Source organism: Bubalus bubalis, chromosome 16 (assembly GCF_019923935.1).
Source record: "Bubalus bubalis isolate 160015118507 breed Murrah chromosome 16, NDDB_SH_1, whole genome shotgun sequence".
NCBI classification, from domain to species: Eukaryota; Metazoa; Chordata; class Mammalia; order Artiodactyla; family Bovidae; genus Bubalus; species Bubalus bubalis.
Window position 1 is genome coordinate 1,907,668 of NC_059172.1, and position 21,370 is coordinate 1,929,037.

The 21,370-nt window shown below is 42.7% G+C and overlaps 1 protein-coding gene across 4 annotated transcripts; it reads left to right on the plus strand.

Annotated features, from left to right (window-relative positions):
* The first annotated feature begins 462 nt into the window (after positions 1-462).
* On the plus strand, positions 463-20,997 carry LOC123329683 (glycine N-phenylacetyltransferase). 4 transcript variants are annotated; one of them, XM_045162902.1, is made up of 7 exons: positions 467-703; positions 940-1,162; positions 5,620-5,715; positions 11,555-11,662; positions 13,741-13,867; positions 15,390-15,561; positions 20,126-20,997. In XM_045162902.1, the coding sequence occupies exons 2-7, from the start codon at positions 1,082-1,084 to the stop codon at positions 20,526-20,528; spliced, it is 987 nt and encodes a 328-aa protein (XP_045018837.1). In that variant the 5' UTR covers positions 467-703; positions 940-1,081; the 3' UTR covers positions 20,529-20,997. The 4 variants fall into 4 exon arrangements, with proteins under 4 accessions (XP_045018840.1, XP_045018837.1, XP_045018838.1 ...); XM_045162905.1 differs by lacking the exon at positions 11,555-11,662 and having other exon boundaries at positions 463-703; XM_045162903.1 differs by lacking the exons at positions 467-703; positions 940-1,162 and adding an exon at positions 1,171-1,335.
* The last annotated feature ends 373 nt before the right edge of the window (positions 20,998-21,370 follow it).

Here is a 21,370-nt window from a genome sequence, read left to right on the forward strand (position 1 = left end):
CCCCAGATTGAATTCTTCTCCTCCGGGGGCCAGGAATCCCGGTGTATTCGCGTGATTCAACAACAACTTTTCAGTGGTCTTAATCCTTTTCCCCACAAGTTTGTGGAATGAACATTGACAGTGCAGAAACCTACAAGGGAAGAACCTTTGTATTCTATTACAAGTTACTCACTAAAGCAGTACTACCTTTAAGCTTCAATTGTATCTCTGGGAATGAGAGATGGGCATTAAGTATAATTTGCATAATTCCCTATTATCTCTGCCTCCCAGATAAGGAGCATCAAGCTAAAATACTTTTGTTAAGCTCACAGGAAACATCCTGACCAGACCCACCTGTGAATCACTGAAGGAAGGAAGACATGAACAAGTCCCATCCAGAGGCTGACCCAAACTAGGAAATGTTTTATTTTAATCCCTCCCCTTTAAGTAGTAAAGAAGCTTGAGTTCTAACTCAGCCAAGACGGTTCTCTGGGACGCAAGCCAGCTGTCGTTTTGGCCTGCCGGCCTTTGAAAAGTCACCGTTCCTTGCCAGGCCTTTGAATAGTCACCGTTCCTTTACTAGACTACGGAGCTGCAAGCAGTATAAGACTGGACTCACTGACACTACTGTCTTCCCGACCTCGTGCACCTCTGAAAGCCAGCCACTGTTTGCACCTATGTTCCCTTACGTGTCAAACGTGCTTTTCCTGTGGCTTCCTTTAAGGTTCTCTGTCTATCCGGGATTTTTAATCGTTTAATTATGATATGTCTGGGGAGTGGTTCTCCTTCTGTTTATTCCGTTTGAGGTTTACCGAACTTATCCTAAAGGTGAGGGTGGGGGGTGGGGTACTTTCTAGGCCCTTTAAGTCTTTCCAAGTTAGTAATTTCTTATGGTTAAAAAAAGAGCTCTGATTCTCTACATCAAGTTCAAACAGTGGCCGTCTCTTGCTTTTGCCGCAGGTATTCATGAAAACGGCTGGAGCGCACCAGGCGTTGCCTGTAGAAATCCTGCCTCCAGGATCTCACAGTTCAGAGTTGCTGAGGACTGGGGGGATTGGAAGGACCTCTGGGATCAGAAAGCAGCTCAGACCTCTGGAAAAAAATGAGCCTCAGGGGGGCACTCTGCCAAACACGGGACCTGGGAGGAGGGACTCCCCACACCCAGCCGCTGAAGCGCAGCTTGGTACGTGGGTTCAGTTAAGACTCTCAGCTCAGCAGGTTGGGGATCAGACCAATAGGCACACTTTTCAAGACCACAGTAGCCAGAAGATACGTGTCATCTTCTGGAATGATCTTCTGCCTCTTGTTTCTGGGGGGGGATCTCCGCAGAGACTGAGTGGGAAGACAGTGTCACAGGTAAGAGCCAAGGAGGATCACTGCTCTGAGACGCCTCGGCCCCTGTCTCCTCACTGAAGCGGATGAACCAAAACGCTGCTGTTGGATGCGGATAAAGAATTTCTGAGTGCTGAGAGTTATGCCAGGCGAAAAGGAAGTAGTTCCCTTTGAGAAATCGGCATCAGGCATGTACCATGTATGGGGTAGTGTCCTGATTCTGTAAGAACGTTTCCCTGGATAAGGACAGGCTTTTGTTCTGAATTGGTACCTAAATGTGGCGTGATTTGGAAACTTCCTGTTAATGGCTGGTGTGCCAGAAAAGGTAACAGCTTCTGGGAAGAAGTATGTGGGTTTGGGTGATATTTATGGAACAGTTTGCAGACATAATATGCAAACATGATCTTATTCAATTCCCTAGAAACATATGGTAGTCAGATTTTTTCCCCCCTTGGATAAATGATGGCCAGGGAAATTAAGTGTCCTTCTTAAAGTTTCCAAAAGACGAGGTAGACTGTAGTCAACAGACTACAATCCAGATGAGATTAATATTAATTTAAAACCATAAAAAAGAAATGTAATTTTTAAAATCTCAGTTATAATGCTCCTATATAATTTGGTGTTTCCTTCTAAATTTTTATCACCTGTGATTTATGTAAATATGCACACAAAAAGGCCTCTAGTTATTTTTGCAGTGTCATGTCCCTCCTTTTCATGTTCATCTTGAAGACTTTCTCACATGGCAACATATAACCTTCATGTTAAAATGGGTTTTAGAGTAGTAAAAGAATGATAGGTCATATTTACATGAATTATATGTATAGCAGGACACTGAGATTGTGTCCTGTACATGCCTGTGAGTTAATATTGTATTGCTTTCAAACTTTTTCAGAGTCTTTTTCTTCATTTGAACTGTTTTCTTTGGATAAATTCCCAGTACTGGAATGGATTTGTCAAAGGTTTCACACTGTGCTTCCCAGGGCTTTGGATGTTATCAAGGCTGGCACCCCCTAAAATGAATCTCCTCAGTTTTAGTCAACTGCAGTTATTGAACATTACATTTGTGTTCATTTTGTGTGTGTGTGTGTGTGTGTGTGTGTGTGCATATATGCAAGTGCAAAAAGTTTTCCCAAATGTACTTGTCAGAACTTTAGTATTCTATCCCAGTAATCTGGCATCAAATTCAACTTTTCTTATTCTCATGCAGTCTTTTTGTGAAATGCTCCTAGCTAATGTCTGAATGGGCTTCCCAGGTGGCATGAATGATAAAGAGCCCTCTTGCTAATGCAGGAGACATAAGAGACAGGAGTTCAATCCCTGGGTCAGGAAGATCCCCTGGGGGAGGGCATGGCAACCCACTCCAGTATTCTTGCTTAGAGAATCCCATGGACAGAGGAGCCTGGTGGGCTACAGTCCATAAGGATTGCAAGAGTTGGACACAACTGAAGCAACTCAGCACACATGCGATGTCTGATTAATGTTTAGAAATGATACACTTCTACTGTCTTGATATTTTCCAAGATATGGCACAGGTACTTCTATTCTAGTCTGAGCCTTTTTTTCAAAGAAACATCTGGTAGGAATGCCCAAGCCCAGAATGTAGTTGGTTCTTCTACTGACACCTGTTGAATGAAAGAATGAGTCTTTTCCCTTAGTAATCCCAGAGTGACTAAAGAGATGATTGTGTTTATGCAAGCATGTCATACATTAAATCAATAAACACTGAGTTCTTGCTGTGTGCCCAACAGTGTAATAAACATTGAGAATAATAGAATAAATGATTTAAGATCCTGCCCAGAGGACTGATAAGCTAGAGGGCTGTAACAAGTTTTGATTGAAATGTGTACATAATCTTTGGGGGGTACAGAAAAGAGAGTGATCTGTTCCGTTTGGATTGAGGAACTAAAGGGAGTCAATAGAAAAGGGAAATTTGAGTAAGACTTTGAAACGGGAACAAAAGCTGGATTTTGAAGGTCTTCTGGTATTAGGGCCTAAATAAAATGAAAACAGTCCAGAGTTGTTAAACCAGATACTGAGTTAAAGAAATATTCTGTGGTCCTGTGTGGAAAAGAAGGACAACAGAGGAGACTAGCACACTTCACTTTATAGTAAAGAAAACATATATTTACAGGACTTAAGTGATTCCTACCAGCCTCAGTGACTGCCCACAGCAACTACAATCAAGATACAAAGACCACTTCAAAAAATTAACCTAGAATGGATTAAAGGCTTAAATGTATTAAGACCTGAAATCATAAAACTCCTAGAAGAAAACATGGTATGGGGTGGGAGGGGAACTTGACCATGGTCTTGGCAATGATTTTTTTGGATATGGCAACAAAAGCTCAAGTATTGAAAGCAGAGAATAAACACGTGGGGCTATATCAAACTAAAAATTTCTGTACAGCAAAAGAATCAACAAAATGAACAATCTATAGAATAGGAGAAAACATTTGCAAACCATTAAGGGGTTAATATTCCCCTGTCCCAGGTGACAGACAGGCTGAAGGTAGACCCAGGGGAGAGAGAAGCACTTCCAGCCCAGCTACTACCTTATATTTTGAGTTACTGTGCCATGTCCAACTTTGTGCAACCTGCCAGGCTCCTCTGTCCATGGGATTTTCCTGCAGAAATACTGGAGTAGTTGCTATTTCCTCCTCCAAGGGATCTTCCTGACCCAGGGATCGAACCAACATCTCCTGAGTCTCCTGCATTAGCAGGTGGATTCTTTATCACTGAGCCACCTGGGAATCCCTGAAGTTAGCTGCAAAATGCCCGCTGCTTTAATTTTGCTCTCCGGGTTTTCCACTGGGAAATATTGAGGGCAGGAGGAGAAGGAGGCAACAGAGGATGAGATGATTGGATGGCATCACCGACTCAATGGACATGAGTTTGACCAAACTCCAGGAGATAGTAAGGGACAGGGAAACCTGGCGTACTGCAGTCCACTGGGTCACAAAGAGTCGGACACAACTGAGCAACTGAACAACAGCACCCAGGTTTTCCATAGGAGTCTCTCCATGCTGTGCTGTGCTTAGTCACTCAGTCGTGTCCAACTCTTTGTGACCCCATGGACTGTAGTCTGCCAGGCACCTCTGTCTATGGGGATTCTCCAGCCAAGAATACTGGACTGGGTTGCCATGCCTTCCTCCAGAGGATCTTCCCAACCCAGGGATTGAACCCAGGTCTCCCGCATTGCAGGTGGATTTGTTACCAACTGAGCCACCAGGGATGCCCAAGAATACTAGAGTGGGTAGTCTATCCCTTCTCCAGGGAATCTTCCCAACCCAGGAATCAAACTGGGGTCTCCTGCATTGCAGACAGATTCTCTATCAGCTGAGCTACCAGAGAATCTCTGTGGTCCGCCCTAAGTGGAAACATAAAGGGAAGGGAATTCTGGGAAATGTAGTTCAGCCTAGCTTAGGTGACACCTCATTTGTTGAATACATTAAGTTCTCAATAAATATTAACACTTACTGAGTGATTGAATAAGTGAATGACTCATAGATGAATAAAGCAATACTTAGGTTTCCAGTCTAGTCACAAAAGTCTATTTAAAATATAATGAAACCATACCAAAAAAGCATTAAATAAAAAATCAAAGCCAGACTTTGGTAAGGAGAGACTTTATTTGAAAGGATTATTTCAAGAGGGAAAAGGAGTGCTGAAATAGGAAGAGGGTATTATTTCAACAGAAGAACTCTCAGATGGTAAGATCTACAAACATCTGAAAGGCCAGGCAGAAAGGGGTTATTTCATGGAAAGGAGTCAGCAAAGTTTCATGGAGGATCATTCTGAATGCCAGTGTTGGCTTGAGCTGAGGGTGGATCACAGCCAGAGGACTCTGTGCAGGAGAGAAGACGGATTAATGTTTTGTCAAGCCAATAACCTTTGTTAAGCTGTTAGAACACTTTGTTGCGATTGTTAAGCTGGGATAAACCATCCACCTAACCATGGAGGAAAGGAGAGTAAACAGAAAGAATCCAGTTCTTATGCCCTTTTAATGGGGTTGTTTGGCTTTTGGTTTGTTTGAAGTTTTTTTTATGTTGACTTCTATGAGCTGTTGAAGAGGGGGAGTTTGAAGGATTAGTAGCCTTGTCACAGACAACATGACGGTTATGATGAGTCTTAAGCCCAATGGGAGAAGGGCAATTCCTTGCAGGAAGACACTCAGAAACATGAAGGGAGTGGCGGGTTTTTTGTTCTGTTTTGCTTTTTAACCATTGCTGTTTCCCAGGAAACAGGGACTTGGGCATCTTTGTGTGTCTTCCAGCACTTCTCATTCCTTGTCTGTCGATCCTCTCTTAGGTTAAGGGACCTGCCAAGATGTTCCATTTACAAGGCCCACAACTGCTGCAGATGTTAGAGAAATCCTTGAGGAAGAGTCTCCCTGAGTCCTTAAAGGTGAGAGTGGAGCATTCTTAAGGGGAAAAGGGCTAGGGATGGCTTGAGGGAAGGTGGGAAAGAGAACAAGGAAACCCTGAGCACTACTCTGTGCCAAGCTCACCCATCTGGCTGCTCGTTTGGTTTACCTCACCTATCTGCAAGACAGCTATGTCATGTCTGTAGAACCAAAGGGGAAAGGCAGGCTCAGTCATATGACTTGACCAAGATCATGCCAGCGGTGAGTGGCAGGGCTATGATTTGAACCCATTGTGATCTTTGTTGTGTGATGACGCCAAACCTTTCCCTCGTGCCCTTCAGCTCATGTTATGTAACTCTGGAAGTTTTTTTTTTTTTTTTTTCCCAGAATTGGCAAAGTCAATGTTTATTCTTAGCAAACAATCAAGTGCCTGGTGAAGAGCTATCCATTATGGTTCTTCTTTGTAATTAATAATTGGTCAAATTCTGTTTTTTGTCAAACCCCAAGGATTATGTTTAACTTTGAATGAGACAGAAATTGTGTTTAAGGAATGATCTTGTACCTTAGAGAAGTGGAAGTGTTTTTCTTGCAATAATATATATTACAAAGGGAGTAGGCTATTACTAGAGATAAAGACTGCCACTATTATGATACAGGAATCAATTCACCAAGAAGATGTAAGAAAACCTGAAATGCATAAACCTGGGAACAGAGGCTCAAAGGACACGAGACAGAAACTGAGAACCCTGAAAGAAGAAATTGGGAAGCACACAGGCATGAAGAGCTCAGCACTTCTCGCTCAGTGATTTGTAGAAAAGGCAGAAAACCTATAAATACATATGTGAACTTATTGTATATGAAATACTATGAACCAGCTTGAATAAATTGCCATTTATAGAATACTTTCCACAGCCATGGCAGGGTACATACTATTTTCAAGTGCACATGGAATGTTTAGCAAAATAGACCATATTTTTTAAAATTTTAGAAGAATTGAAATATAGCAAGTATGTTCTTGAACAATATAGAATTAAACTAAAAAAAAAAAAAGCCCTGAAAGATATCTAGAAAATACCTGAATTTCTAAAAGTATACAACACACTTCTAAATAAGTCATGTTTAAATTTACAAGGAAAATTAGAAAACATTTTAGTTGAATGAAAACAAAAATACAATATATGAAAAGCTTTGGAATGCAACTAAAGCAGTTGGTAACTGAGAAACAGATAGCATTAAGTGCTTATACTAAAAAAGAATAACAGTCTAGGGACTTCTCTGGCAGTCCAATAGTTAAGACTTGGCACTTCCAGTGAAAACAATTTTCAATACTAAGTCCATACATTTCAATTTGTATATTCTGTGAAAAGCATGAATTACCAAAGGTCACTGAAGAAGAAATATGCAACCTGAATTGCCCTCTATCCATTGGAGAAATTGACTTTGTAGTTTAAAACCTTCCAACAAAGAAAATTCCATGCTCAGATATTGTCAGTGGCAATTTCTACCACACACGTAAGGAAAAAATATCACTTCCACAAAAACCCTTGCAGAATAGAGCAGAGGAGAAAACACTTCCCAAATCATTTTATGAGTCCAGAATTACCCTGACACCAAAATGAAAACTACAGAACAATATTCTTTGTGAACAGAGATATCCATTAACAAAATAATATCAAGTCAAATCCATCAACATATCAAAAGGATAATACATCATAACCAAGGGAAGTTCATCTTGGAAAGGCAAGGCAGATTCAACATTCAGAAATCAATCAGTTCAATTCACTGTTATCAACAGACTGGAGAAAAGCCATAGATCTTCTCTCAGTAGATGCAGAAAAATGTTTGACAGAATGTAATGTTTCTGATAAAAATAAAACTCTCAGCAAACTAGAAATAGGAGGGAATTTCTTCAACCTGATAAAACGTGTACTGGAAAAATCTATACCTAAGAATAAACTAAATAGTGAAAGATTTAATATTCTTGCTAAGGTCAGTAGCAAGGGAAAGATATTCATTCCCACCAGTCCCAGTGGGAATGGTACTAGATATACTAATCAGCACAATAAGACAAGAAAAAGAAATAAGAGAAATACATATTGGAAAAAAATAAAGTAGTGTTTATTCACAGCTGGTATAATTGTCTAATGAGAAAAATCTTAAGGAATCTACCAAAATCCCAAAGCTCCTAGATGTACAATTAGGTTTAGCAAAGGCCTTAGGGTGAACATACAAAATACAAAAATTGGTTTTCCATGTACTAGCAATGGACAATTGGAATTAAAAATCAATACAATTTATAAGTTAGACAAAAACAGTAGACAACAACAACAAAAAAACCTTAAGTATAAACTCTGTTAGCATACAGGGCTTGTCTGGAAAATAAACGCTTTTCCTTTTATTGATGAATCACAGCTCCAGACTTCTCAGGGCAGCATGAATATGACATAGAATTTAGTAGAGTTAATTATACTGATCATGCTGATGGGAAACCTGAAAGGAATAGCATCGTATTATATCCTTTTTTGGTCAGGGGTTTGGGGGGAGCTTCCCTTGTAGACCAGCTGGTAAAGAATCTGCCTGCAGTGCAGGAGACCTGGGTTCCATCCCTGGGTTGGGAAGACCCCCTGGAGAAGGGAACGGCTACTCCTCGAGTATTCTGGCCTGGAGAGTCCCATGAGCTCTATAGTCCATGGGGTGGCAAAGCACCGAACGCATCTTCTCCTTGGTGCCCTGACACTGTGTTTAGGGGTCATGTGTAGGCTGGGCCAGGGGTGCTTAGTGTAGCCCAGAGGCATGCTACACTGAGGGGTAGGGTAGGCAGCTCTTGAGAGGAACAAGGTCAGGAGTCAGACGGCTTTGATCCCACAAATTCATTGTTTTCTGGGTAACACTGCAAAAATCTCAGTGCTCTTGCATGTAAAATGAGTAAAACCAGAAAGTAAATACTCTTGGTAGACACTCCTCAACCTTGAACAGGGTTGTGTGTGTGTGAGTCGCTCAGCCGAGTCTGACTCTTTGAGACCATGGACTGTAGCCTGCCAGCCTCCACTGTCCATGGGATTCTGCAGGCAAGAATACTGGAGTGGGTTGCCATTTCCTTCTCCAAGGAATCTTCCCGCCCCAGGGATCAAACGCAGGTCTCCCACTTTGCAGGCAGATGTTTCATCAGTTGAAACACCAGGGAAGCCCTAAGCAGGGTTATCATTACCTTGCAGAGATGTTTGGAGGGTTAACTAAGATATAATAAAATTAATAGCCAATACTTCTTGCTGCTGCTGCTGCTGCTGCAAGTCGCTTCAGTCGTGTCCGACTCTGTGCGACCTCATAGACGGCAGCCCACCAGGCTCCCCCATCCCTGGGATTCTCCAGGCAAGAACACTGGAGTGGGTTGCCATTTCCTTCTCCAATGCATGAAAGTGAAAAGTGAAAGTGAAGTCACTCAGTCGTGTCCGACTTTTACTGATCCCATGGACTGCAGCCTACCAGGCTCCTCCGTCCATGGGATTTTCCAGGCAAGAGTACTGGAGTAGGGTGCCACAACACTTGCCAAATATCAGGAACTACACCATGTATTCAATATAACCTCAAAAGTATTTTTTCAGGAGGAGGAGGGGAAGGAACTAAATCAGTTAGGTGCCTGAATTATTTTTATCTTTACTGGAAAATTTTTCCAAGTCTACTTGGAAAATTTTTCAAGTTAAATTGTTTTCTTTTATGCTGTATGTCTGGGGTTTGAATTGTTATTTACTTTTTGTGTTAAGTGGATCCCAAACTTTTTCGAGAAAATCTTTGCATGACTAGTCTTAGCCCAACTCTACTGTAAGGCAAAGTAACTCTCAATATGAGATCCTCAGTTTTAATGAGGTTCTTTTCCTCTCTACTCACCTGATTCTTTGATGACATAGCTTTTTCCCCAGAAGCAGAAATCTAGGATATTTGTAAAATTTATTCTTGTTACAAATGTATGACCTAAAACTCATTGACTAGTTGCTAATAAGTCTCAGGTGAGAGAAAAATCTGGGTATTGCAGCCTGAAGGACTGCCCACCTATCTCCCAAGCAGAGGAAACTATGTGGGTTTAGCTCGCCTGTAGCTTCGGTCCCTTCCGTTTGCAGTGGCTGCCTGAGTCACTATGTTCCGGTTAAATGACACTATCACGGGCACAGAAACGTGTATATAAATGCCACTGGTTCCAAACGTCATGTGGAAAAGCATGTATTTTATTTTCCTTAAAGCTGCATTTAATTTCTATATTGAGCATCTGCTAACGGCAGAAATTTAATTTATAAAAACTCAGTAAAGTCAAAGTTTGAAAGACAAAGTCAAAGTTTGCCTCCTCCTCTTTCGCTTTAGTCTGACATGAACATTTCATGGCAAGAGTAGGGAAGCACAGGGTGAGAGGTGGTCCTTTGCCTGAAATAGTCACCATTCCGTCGGCCCTGGTCTTTGGCATTCTTCCATGCCTTCTGCTAAGGCATCTTGTTTCAATGCATCCAGGTCCTAAGGTCCACCCTGGTATGGATTGCTGTTTTTCCTCTCCCCACAACCATGTGGCTCATTCCAGTTTGGACAATCTCTTTCTCGGGCTCTTCAATGTTTTGAGGGCACCAATGTTTGAACAGATGGTTGCAAAGATTTAAAAAATTGCCCAATAAGTGTTGCCCTTGGACCTTGGCCACCAAAGCTTGTGTTGTTAACACCATGCTCTGTCTCTACTTTTTACATAGATGGGAATTCATTTAACCTTTATGGAAGGTGATTCAGAGACGTGTGCAAGAAAAATAAAATATTTAAACAACAGTTGGTGTTTGACCCAGAAATTCCCCTTCTAGAATTTGTAATATCAGACATATTTGCAAAGATTTATGCAAAAGCAATTTTCATTGAAAAGTAAACTCTTAAAGATTAGAAAACACTGAAATGATGAGCATTAAGACAGTAAAATTGAAGTAGTCCTTCCATATAATGGATATTATGCAGCCATTAAAAATGATTATATAGATTTCTGTTTATTGATGTGGAAACAAGCTCATAGTATAGTGTGTATGTGTATGTGGGGGGGGGAACAGATGTTAAATTAATATGTATTAGGTAATTGATTTCATGTTTAAGAACTGTATGTGTGTGTGTTAGTCACTCAGTCGTGTCCAACTCTTTGTGACCTCGTGGACTGTAGCCCACCAGGCTTCTCTGCCCATGGAATTTTCCAGGCAAGAATACTGGAGTGGGTTGCCATTCCCTTCTCCAGGGGATTTTCCTGAGCCAGGGATTGAACCCCGGTCTCTTGCGTTGAAGGCAGTTTCTTTAGTTTCCCTGACTGAGCCATCAGGGAACCCTGAAAACTATGTGTGTGTGTAAATAAATGGAATAAAATGGAAAGATATAACACTAAATTCTACAATGTGTTAGTAGATGATTTTAATTTATTCATTTTATTTATCTGGATTTTAAAATATACTAATAAAATTTTTTATCTTCCCTGGTGGCTCAGATAGTAAAGAATCTGCCTTCAAGGCAGAGATCTGGGTTCTATTCCTGGGTTGGGAAGATCCCCTGGAGAAGGAAATGGAAACCCACTCCAGTATTCTTGCCTGGAGAATCCCATGGACAGAGGAGCCTGGCAGGCTACAGTCCATGGGGTCAAAAACAGCTGGACATGACTGAGCAACTAACACACATACACACAATATAATGTTCTCACTGTTTGACCCCAAAGTCTATTTCCATTTGGAGTAATAAAGTAGAACCTGAAGACCAAAATAAAGGCCCTATTAGGTACTTAACCTGATTTCATAGAAGTAAGCCTTGTCCTGATCAAACAGGGTGCTTCACCATCCCTTCCTGATAAGCTGACCCTCTCACTTTCTCGGGATATGGCAGGTTTACGGGACCGTCTTCCACATGAACCAGGGAAACCCATTCAATCTAAAGGCCCTGGTGGACAAGTGGCCTGATTTTAAGACAGTGGTTATCCGCCCTCAGGAGCAGGTAAGGGGCCAGGGGCAGAAGGAATGTGCGTCTGTGTTTGTATTCGCTATGTGCCCACCAGGTGCCCGGCAATGTGGTAGACCCTGTGGATACAGAAACGAAATGCAGTGACAGTGAACAGGCCCCCGTGCTCAAGAACCTCCGAGTCTGGAGGGAAGCAGACAAGCAAAGCAAATACAGCAAGGTGTGACAAGGTACAATAAGTATGGGAGAAACAGGAGTAGCGCTGGCCAAGAGACGGTTAGGCTACAGAGGTCAGGATGCGGGGCAAGGACCAGAGAGCTTTCACGGAAGACGTTTTGCCAAAAGGGAATTTTGAAGAATAATAGGTTTTTGACAGGTTGACAAGAACAGAGGTTGCGTTCTAAGCAGCGAAAGGAACACCCCAACATGTGTGAAGGTAAATATGACAACGTTGTGTGCGAAGCCGCTTCGGTCGTGTCTGACTCTCTGCGACCCCATGGATGGCAGCCCACCAGGCTCCTCTGTCCATGGGATTCTCCAGGCAAGAACGCTGGAGTGGGTTGCCATTTCCTACTCCAATGATAACATTAGGGAAATAAAAAGAACAGATTATGATGCTTGTATTTCAGAATATATTTTCAGTACTAGACTTTTAAAAATCAGACTAAGTTGTTAATCTGTTTCAAATATAAATATGTTATCAGATCAGATCAGATCAGTCGCTCAGTCATGTCTGACTCTTTGGGACCCCGTGAATCACAGCACGCCAGGCCTCCCTGTCCATCACCAACTCCCGGAGTTCACTGAGACTCACATCCATCGAGTCAGTAATGCCATCCAGCCATCTCATCCTCTGTCGTCCCCTTCTCCTCTTGCCCCCAATCCCTCTCAGCATCAGAGTCTTTTCCAGTGAGTCAACTGTTCCCATGAGGTGGCCAAAGTACTGGAGTTTCAGCTTTAGCATCATTCCTTCCAAAGAAATCCCAGGGCTGATCTCCTTCAGAATGGACTGGTTGGATCTCCTTGCAGTCCAAGGCACACCACAGTTCAAAAGCATCAATTCTTCGGTGCTCAGCCTTCTTCACATCCAACTCTCACATCCATACATGACCACAGGAAAAACCATAGCCTTGACTAGACAGACCTTTGTTGGCAAAGTAATGTCTCTGCTTTTGAATATGCTATCTAGGTTGGTCATAACTTTCTTTCTAAGCATATTGAAAATGAAGTATAAAAATTCCCACATCAAAAATATGTAACTGTATAATATCATTTGATGAATTATTTGCAAGTAAAATTTAAATGTATAGTGATTTTTTTTAAGTACCAAATTAAACAGAATACAAAAGTAAAGATACTTTAATTATTGAAATCTAAAAAGGGAATAATATTCACTTTTTAATGCAATCTTTAAAAAACAGATTGTTCATGGTATTAATCGGAAGGGCATTTCTGGGCAACAATTTCCAGCTATTCCTCCCTTGTTGGGTAGTTGTTCTTTGATTTCTTCCTTCAGCTTCAAAATAATCTCATCATCTTTTATTTGTTAATTTTGAGACAATATTTTTGAGCAAATTTTGTTTTAGCTTTTTTGGAAATATGAATTATTTTTTAAACAGTGCATTGCAGTTTACATTTTTAAGGCATCCTGGGTCTTCATTCTGTACAGCTTTATCACATGTGAGAATTCTAATGCAAGGTTACCTGTGTCCATTTCAATATTGTCCTCATAATCCATTTGTTCTAAGACTCTTTGAAACAGAGTAACATTTACTCTTGCAACTGAAGCTTGTCTTTAACAAAATTTCATTCTTTCTCCTGAGGATTGCAAAATCACTGAAGAATGCACTCTAAACTGGTAAGTGTTTGGTTGATTTGAAATTGTCATGCAACAGAAAAATACCTTCATCAAGTTTTTCTTACTTGTAAGTGGAATCATTCATTAAATCCCTGACTTAGTCATATGGTGAAAATGATTCAGAAATGATAATAGCACACCAAGAAGAATAGCGATATTTAGTTTGTAAAATAGCACTGTATACTGAAATACCAAACAAGTATTCCAATCACTGGATATGATCAGTTTGGTTTATTTATATTACCCAACCACACAGGAGATGGCAGATGACTTTGATCATTATACCAACACCTACCAAATCTATTCCAAGGATCTCAACAACTGTCAAGAGTCCCTTACCACATCAGATGTCATCAACTGGAAACAACGTTTGCAGATCCAAAGTATGTAAGGGCTCTGTGATCTTCCCACTGAGGGGACTGCTCATATCTATACCTGGAGCATCACTTTATCCTGAGTACATCCCCTACAATCAGTATTTCCTACTAGACCCCAGACACTCAGCTTGATGGTGACACCCTGTGTCAGCTAACACCATCTCTTCAGTGGAGTTGAATTCAAACATTGCAAACTAGAGGGTTCTTTTAAGAACATGTGAGAAATGTAAGTTCTTGTTAGATGAGGATTCCTGATATGTTTTGCAGACATATTGAAGGTCCCTTAGGGTGACTGGGTGTGAGAGCTGATCTACCCCTCTGGCCTTCTTATTGTTTGTTGTTTAGTTGCTAAACCGTGTCCAACTCTGCAATCTCAGGGACTGCAGCCCACCAGGCTCCTCTGTCCATGAGATTTTCCAGGCAAGAATATTGGAACGGGTTGCATTTCCTTCTCCAGGGGATCCTCCCGACCCAGGGATCGAACCTGCGGCTCTTGTGTCTCCTGCACTGGCAGGTGGACTCTTTGCCACTGAGCCACAATTGGAATGATAAGTCCTTGTGCCATAGAGCACGTCCCCAGTCACAGGAAAACCTGTCAGTGTTGGAATCGGACTCCCTTGGGTGACGTCCCTGTTCTGCCTACTATTTGCTTCGTGATCTTGAGCAAGTAGTGTAACATATCTATTTTTCAGTCCCCTCACATATAAACAATGAAGATAATAGAAGTACCTGAAACTTGCGGCTGGGCTTCCCAAGGGACACAGTGGTAAAGAAACTGCCTGCCGATGCAGGAGATGTGTGTTCGATCCCTGGGTTGGGAAGATCCCCCTGGAGGAGGCAACCCACTCCAGTAATCTTGCCTGGAGAATCCGATGAACAGAGGAGCCTGGCAGGCTGTGGTCCATGTGGTTGCAAAGAGTTGCACATGACTGAGCATGCATGCAATACATATGGTTAATGTAAGGATTAAATGTGGTATTAGACCAATACCAGGGCATGTCAAAGGTTGGCTACTATTTTTTTTTTTAATTTATTTTGGCTGTGCTGGGTCTTTGTTGCTGCCCGCAGGCTTTCTCTAGTTGCAGCAAGTAGGGGCTGCTCTTCATTGCGGTGTTGGGCTTCTCGTTGCCATGGCTCCTCGTGTTGTGGACCACAAGTTCTAAGAAAGCGGGCTTCAGAAGCTGCAGCACACAGGCTTAGTCCCTCCAAGGCATCTGCCCGGATCAGGGACCGAACCCATGACCTCTGCATTGGCAGGCGCATTCTTAACCACTGGGCTACCAAGGAAGCCCAAGTTTTGCTACGATTTTTAAAATGCCACGTGTCCTCGATTCCACAGTATTTCTAGTGTTATCTCTGTATTGGGTAAGAGCAAACAGGTTGAGGCAGTGATGAGGCCATGGTCACACGGTCGCTTGCAACACCAGAAGCAAAGTTGCTGACTTTCAATCCTGGACATGTCTGTTGGGAAGCTTCCAGGAGCATCTACAAGGGCAGTTACTTCTCCCCTAACTTTACCCCTATCTAGGTTCACAGTCCAGTCTGAATGAGGTGATACAGAGTCTTGCAGCCGCCAAATTTGCTAAGGTTGAGCACACACAGTGCATTCTCTATGTGATGCCGGAGACAGCGAGGAAACTTCTTCCTTCCCTGCCAGAGACAAAGAACTTACCTGTTGGATATGGCCCACCCAAAGCCATGTGAGTTTGAAAAAAGATGCTCTTTCACCATTGCAGTAGCCTCCCAACTTCTCTCCCCATATTCACTCTTGGCTCCCCGCAATCCATTTCCAGAGCGATGCTTTTAGAGTGTGATGTGGGTTACATCCATTCACCTGCCGAAGAGCCACTGAGGATTCTCAGCTTGCTGTTGTTGTTCAGTCGCTAAATTGTGTCTGACTTTTTGCAAATCCACAAACTACATACAGCACGCCAGGCTTCCCTGTCCTTCACCATCTCCAGGAGTTTGCTCAAACTTATGTCCATTGAGTCGGTGATGCTATCTAACCATTTCATCCTCTGTCATCCCCTTCTCCCACTGCCCTCAATCTTTCCCAGCATCAGAGGCTTTTCCAATGAGTCAGCTCCTCACATTAAGTGGCCAAAGTATTGGAGTTTCAGCATCAGTCCTTCCAATGAATATTCAGGACTGCTTTCCTTTAGGATGGACTGGTTGGATCTCCTTGCAATCCAAGGGACTCTCAAGAGTGTTCTCCAACACCACAGTTCAAAAGCATCAATTCTTTGGCACTTAGCTTTCTTTACAATCCAACTCTCATATCCATATACGACTACTGGAAAAACCATAGCCTTGACTAGATGGACCTTTGTGAGGAAAGTGGTATCTCTGTTTTTTAATATGCTGTCTAGGTTTGTCATAGCTTTTCCTCCAATGAGAAAGATTTTTTTTTTTTTTTTGGTGGCTGCAGTTACCATCTGTAGTGATTTTGGAGCCAAAGAAAAAAAAATCAAAGTCAAACTCCTTTATGAACTTCCAAGGTCCTATAAGACCTGGAACTCATCACCTCTTGGACTTTATCCTGTCGCCCTTCCTCACTCCCACCAGCGGCTCTGACCCTCTTTATACAACTCGATCCCATGCACCCACACATGGCTTTGGGCCATTGCATTTGCACTTCGTCTTCCCACAATGTCCTTCCCTCTGATCTTCATACACTTGCCTCTTTATTGTCATTCATACTCTCAGATGCCATTTCTTCAGAGATGCCCAGTCCTATGGTCCTCTGTGTTAAAATGAATGGAAACGTTTTACTCACAGTATCATACATCACTGCCCATGGAGTTCTCCAGGCAAGAATACTAGAGTGGGTTGCCATTTCCTTCTCTAGTGGATCATGTTATATCAGAAACCTTCGCCATGTCCCGTTCATTTTGGCTGGTTCTGCACAGCATGGCTCATAGGTTTATTGATTTACGTAAGCCCCTTCGCCATGACAAGGCTGTGATTCATGAAGGGGTGTAGGGGCAGCAGACGATGAGATGGTTAGACAGCATGGCTGACTTAATGGGCTTGAATTTGAGCGAATCCAGGTTACACCTGAAAACACCTTCACATCTATAGTCTCATTTGATTCTGTTGTCCACCCTGGAGGTAGACAAGATAGGAGATATTATCCCTATTTTCCTGACAGAAACAGGCTTGGATGATGAAATAGCTTGTTCGGGTCACATGGATAGTTAAGGGTGTGATGGGCTTGAGTACAGATCCCCTAGTTCCCCATCTCAAGACCCTTTCCAAAGCCCTTTACGCCCTGAAGATGACTTCAGGCTCAGTGTTCTGTGCTTCTGGGGCTGCCTACACTCCACATCACACCACTTCTCTGGACTTCAGTTCCCATAGTGGACAAGGACCCTCTGACAGCAACATTCTATGATTCCATGGTTCCCAAGCTCTGGCTTTACCCACAGTTGCTAGCATGTGCTTTGGGGCACTCACCTATTTTCTGTTTACCTAGTTTTCTCATCAGTAAAATGGGGTCTTATCAATTCCCTCATTAAATGCTGAGTCGCTGCTTTGCCGACAGCATCCATACTTAACTTTTAGATACTTCTGACTGGAGTAACAGGCAAATTTGGCCTTGGAGTATGGAATGAAGCAGGGCAAAGGCTAATAGAGTTTTGCCAAGAGAATGCACTGGTCATAACACTCTCTTCTAACTACACAAGAGAAGACTCTATACATGGACATCACCAGATGGTCAACACCAAAATCACACTGATAGTATTCTTTGCAGCCAAAGATGGAGAAGCTCTATACAGTCAACAAAAACAAGACTAGGAGCAGACTGTGGCTCAGACCATGAACTCCTTATTGCCAAATTCAGACTTAAATTGAAGAAAGTGGGGAAAACCATGAGACCATTCAGGTATGACCTAAATCAAATCCCGTATGATTATACAGTGGAAGTGAGAAATAGATTTAAGGGACTAGATCTGATAGATAGAGTGCCTGATGAACAATGGATGGAGGTTCGTGACATTGTACAGGAGACAGGGATCAAGACCATCCCTAAGGAAAAGAAATGCAAAGAAGCAAAATGGCTGTCTGGGGAGGCCTTACAGATAGCTGTGAAAAGAAGAGAAGCGAAAGACAAAGGAGAAGAGGAAAGATATAAGCATCTGAATTGCAGAGGTCCAAAGAATAGCAAGGAGAGATAAGAAAGGCTGCCTCAGCGATCAATGCAAAGAAATAGAGGAAAACAACAGAATGGGAAAGACTAGAGATCTCTTCAAGAAAATTAGACATATCAAGGGAACATTTCATGCAAAGATCAGCTCGATAAAAGACAGAAATGGTATGGACTTAACAGAAGCAGAAGCTATTAAGAAGAGGTGGCAAGAATACACAGAAGAACTGTACAAAAAAGATCTTCATGACCAAGATAATCACAATGGTGTGATCACTCACCTAGAGCCAGACATCCTGGAATGTGAAGTCAAGTGGGCCTTAGAAAGCATCATTACGAACAGAGCTCATGGAGGTGATGGAATTCCAGTTGAGCTATTTCAAATCCTGAAAGAGGATGCTGTGAAAACGCTGCACTCAATATGCCAGCAAATTTGGAAAACTCAGCAGTGGCCACAGAATGGAAAAGGTCAGTTTTCATTCCAATCCCAAAGAAAGGCAATACCAAAAAATGCTCAAACTACCACACAACTGCACTCATCTCACACGCTAGTAAAGTAATGCTCAAAATTCTCCAAGCCAGGCTTCAGCAGTACGTGAACCGTGAACTTCCAGATGTTCAAGCTGGTTTTAGAAAAGGCAGAGGAACCAGAGATCAAATTGTCAACATCTGCTGGATCATGGTAAAAGCAAGAAAGTTCCATAAAAACATCTATTTCTGCTTTATTGACTATGCCAAAGCCTTTGACTGTGTGGGTCACAATAAACTGTGGAAAATTCTGAAAGAGATGGGAATACCAGACCACCTGACCTACCTCTTGAGAAACCTATATGCAGGTCAGGAAGCAACAGTTAGAACTGGACATGGAACAACAGACTGGTTCCAAGTAGGAAAAGGAGTATGTCAAGGCTGTATATTGTCACCCTGCTTATTTAACCTATACACAGAGTACATCATGAGAAACACTGGGCTGAAAGAAGCACAAGCTAGAATCAAGATTGCTGGGAGAAATATCAATCACCTCAGATATGCAGATGACACCACCTTTATAGCAGAAAAGTAAAGAGAAACTCAAAAGCCTCTTGATGAAAGTGAAAGAGGAAAGTGAAAAAGTTGACTTAAAACTCAACATTCAGAAAATGAAGATCATGGCATCTTCTTCCATCGCTTCATGGGAAATAGATGAGGAAACAGTGGAAACAGTGTCAGACTTTATTTTTCTGGGCTCCAAAATCACTGCAGATGGTGACTGCAGCCATGAAATTAAAAGACGCTTATTCCTTGGAAGGAAAGTTATGACCAACCTAGATAGTATATTCAAAAGCAGATACATTATTTTGCCAGCAAAGGTCCGTCTAGTCAAGGCTATGGTTTTTCCACTGGTCATGTATGGATGTGAGAGTTGAACTGTGAAGAAAGCTGAGCACTGAAGAATTGATGCTTTTGAACTGTGGTGTTGGAGAAGAGTCTTGAGAGTCCCTTGGACTGCAAGGAGATCCAACCAGTCCATTCTGAAGGAGATCAGCCCTGGGATTTCTTTGGAAGGAATGATGCTAAAGCTGAAACTCCAGTACTTTGGCCACCTCATGTGAAGAGTTGACTCATTGGAAAAGAGTCTGATGCTGGGAGGGATTGGAGGCAGGAGGAGAAGGGGACAACAGAGGATGAGATGTTTGGATGGCATCACCTACTCGATGAACGTGAGTTTGAGTGAACTCCGAGAGTTGGTGATGGACAGGGAGGCCTGGCGTGCTGCAATTCATGGGATTGCAAAGAGTCGGACACGACTGAATGACTGAACTGAACTGACTGCGGGTAGGCAAAAGTCCTGGGTCCTTACGGTGTAATTGCTCTTTTATCAGTTTTTGAGGAAGGTACGATTGATAGGCTCACTTTATAAAGGAAGGAGGCAGAGAGACAGCATGTTTCCTGTTTGAAATCACACAGCTTTTGAATTATGAATCTGGGTAGCCTTGTTGCAGAATCTGTGCCTTTCCCTGCACTCTCAAATGCATCATCTGAAGACCATTTGGGGGCAAATAATATGTATAATACTTCTCAGTATGTGTGACATACGAGTTTTTGTTTGTTTTTTTTTTTTTCCTTCTTGTCAATAGTAACCAGGAGATGTTTAAGCTTTCATCCATGGATCCTACCCATGCCGCTTTGGTGAATAAATTCTGGCATTTTGGTGGCAACAAGAGGAGCCAGAGGTTCATCGAGCGCTGTATCCAGGCCTTCCCTACCTTCTGCCTGCTGGGGCCTGAGGGGACCCCTGCCTCCTGGTCCCTGATGGACCAGACGGGAGAGATTCGGATGGGGGCCACGGTGCCCAAGTACCGTGGCCACGGGCTCATCTCCCACATCCTGGCTGTCCACACCCAGGCTCTGGACCAGCTCGGCATCCCCGTGTATAACCACACGGACAAAGCCAACAAAATCGTGCAGAAAATCAGTCACAACCTGCATCACATCGCCATCCCCCATGGGTGGAACCAGTGGAACTGTGAGCCCCTGTAAAGTGGGCCTCCACCCAAGACAGCGCCAGGTGGGATGGACATGTGGCCAAAGAGGCAGAGGGCTGGGCGGGAATGAAGAATGAATCCTCATCAGTGGGGAAGCAGCGTGGGCTGTTTGGGGTGGAAGAGCGGTGAACGGTCAACAGAACCCCAGAGTCCCTGCTCACTGCTCACCCACGGACTTCCCTTTGGGTCCTGCACACCGTCCTGCTTCCTCCACATTCCAACCCTGGCACCCACCATGCTATTCTGTGCTTCTATGAGTTCAACTTTTTTTCTTTTTAAGACCCCCATGTATAAAGAGGGAGGTGATATATGTATAAATATGGCTGATTTGTGCTATTGTATAGCAGAAACCAACACAACTTTGTAAGGCAATTTTCCTCCAATTAAGAAATAAATTAAAAGAATAAAGTTAATGCTTTGAAGAAACATTAAAAAAAATGTCTAAGTGATATCATCTGGCAGTATCCCTGTTCCTGTCTGGTTTATTTCACAGGTTCGTAAGTTTCTTGTAACACTTATGGCTAGTAAGGAAGTGCCCTTAATTGATAAAGGATGAATGCAACTCCCTATTCCAGTGTTCCACTACTGTTTCCAGCACTGTCGAATTTCTCTCTATTTAGAGTATACGGGGCTTCCCCGGTGGCTCAGTGGTGAGGAAGCCACCTGCCAATCCCTGGGTCGGGAAGATCCCCTGGAGGGAAAACAGCACCGCACTCCAGTGTTCTTGCCTGGAGAATTCCATGGACAGAGGAGCCTGGCGGGCTACAGTCCATGGGGTCACAGAGAGTCAGACACGACTGAGCAACTAAGCACAGCACAGCACAAAACTTTAAGACA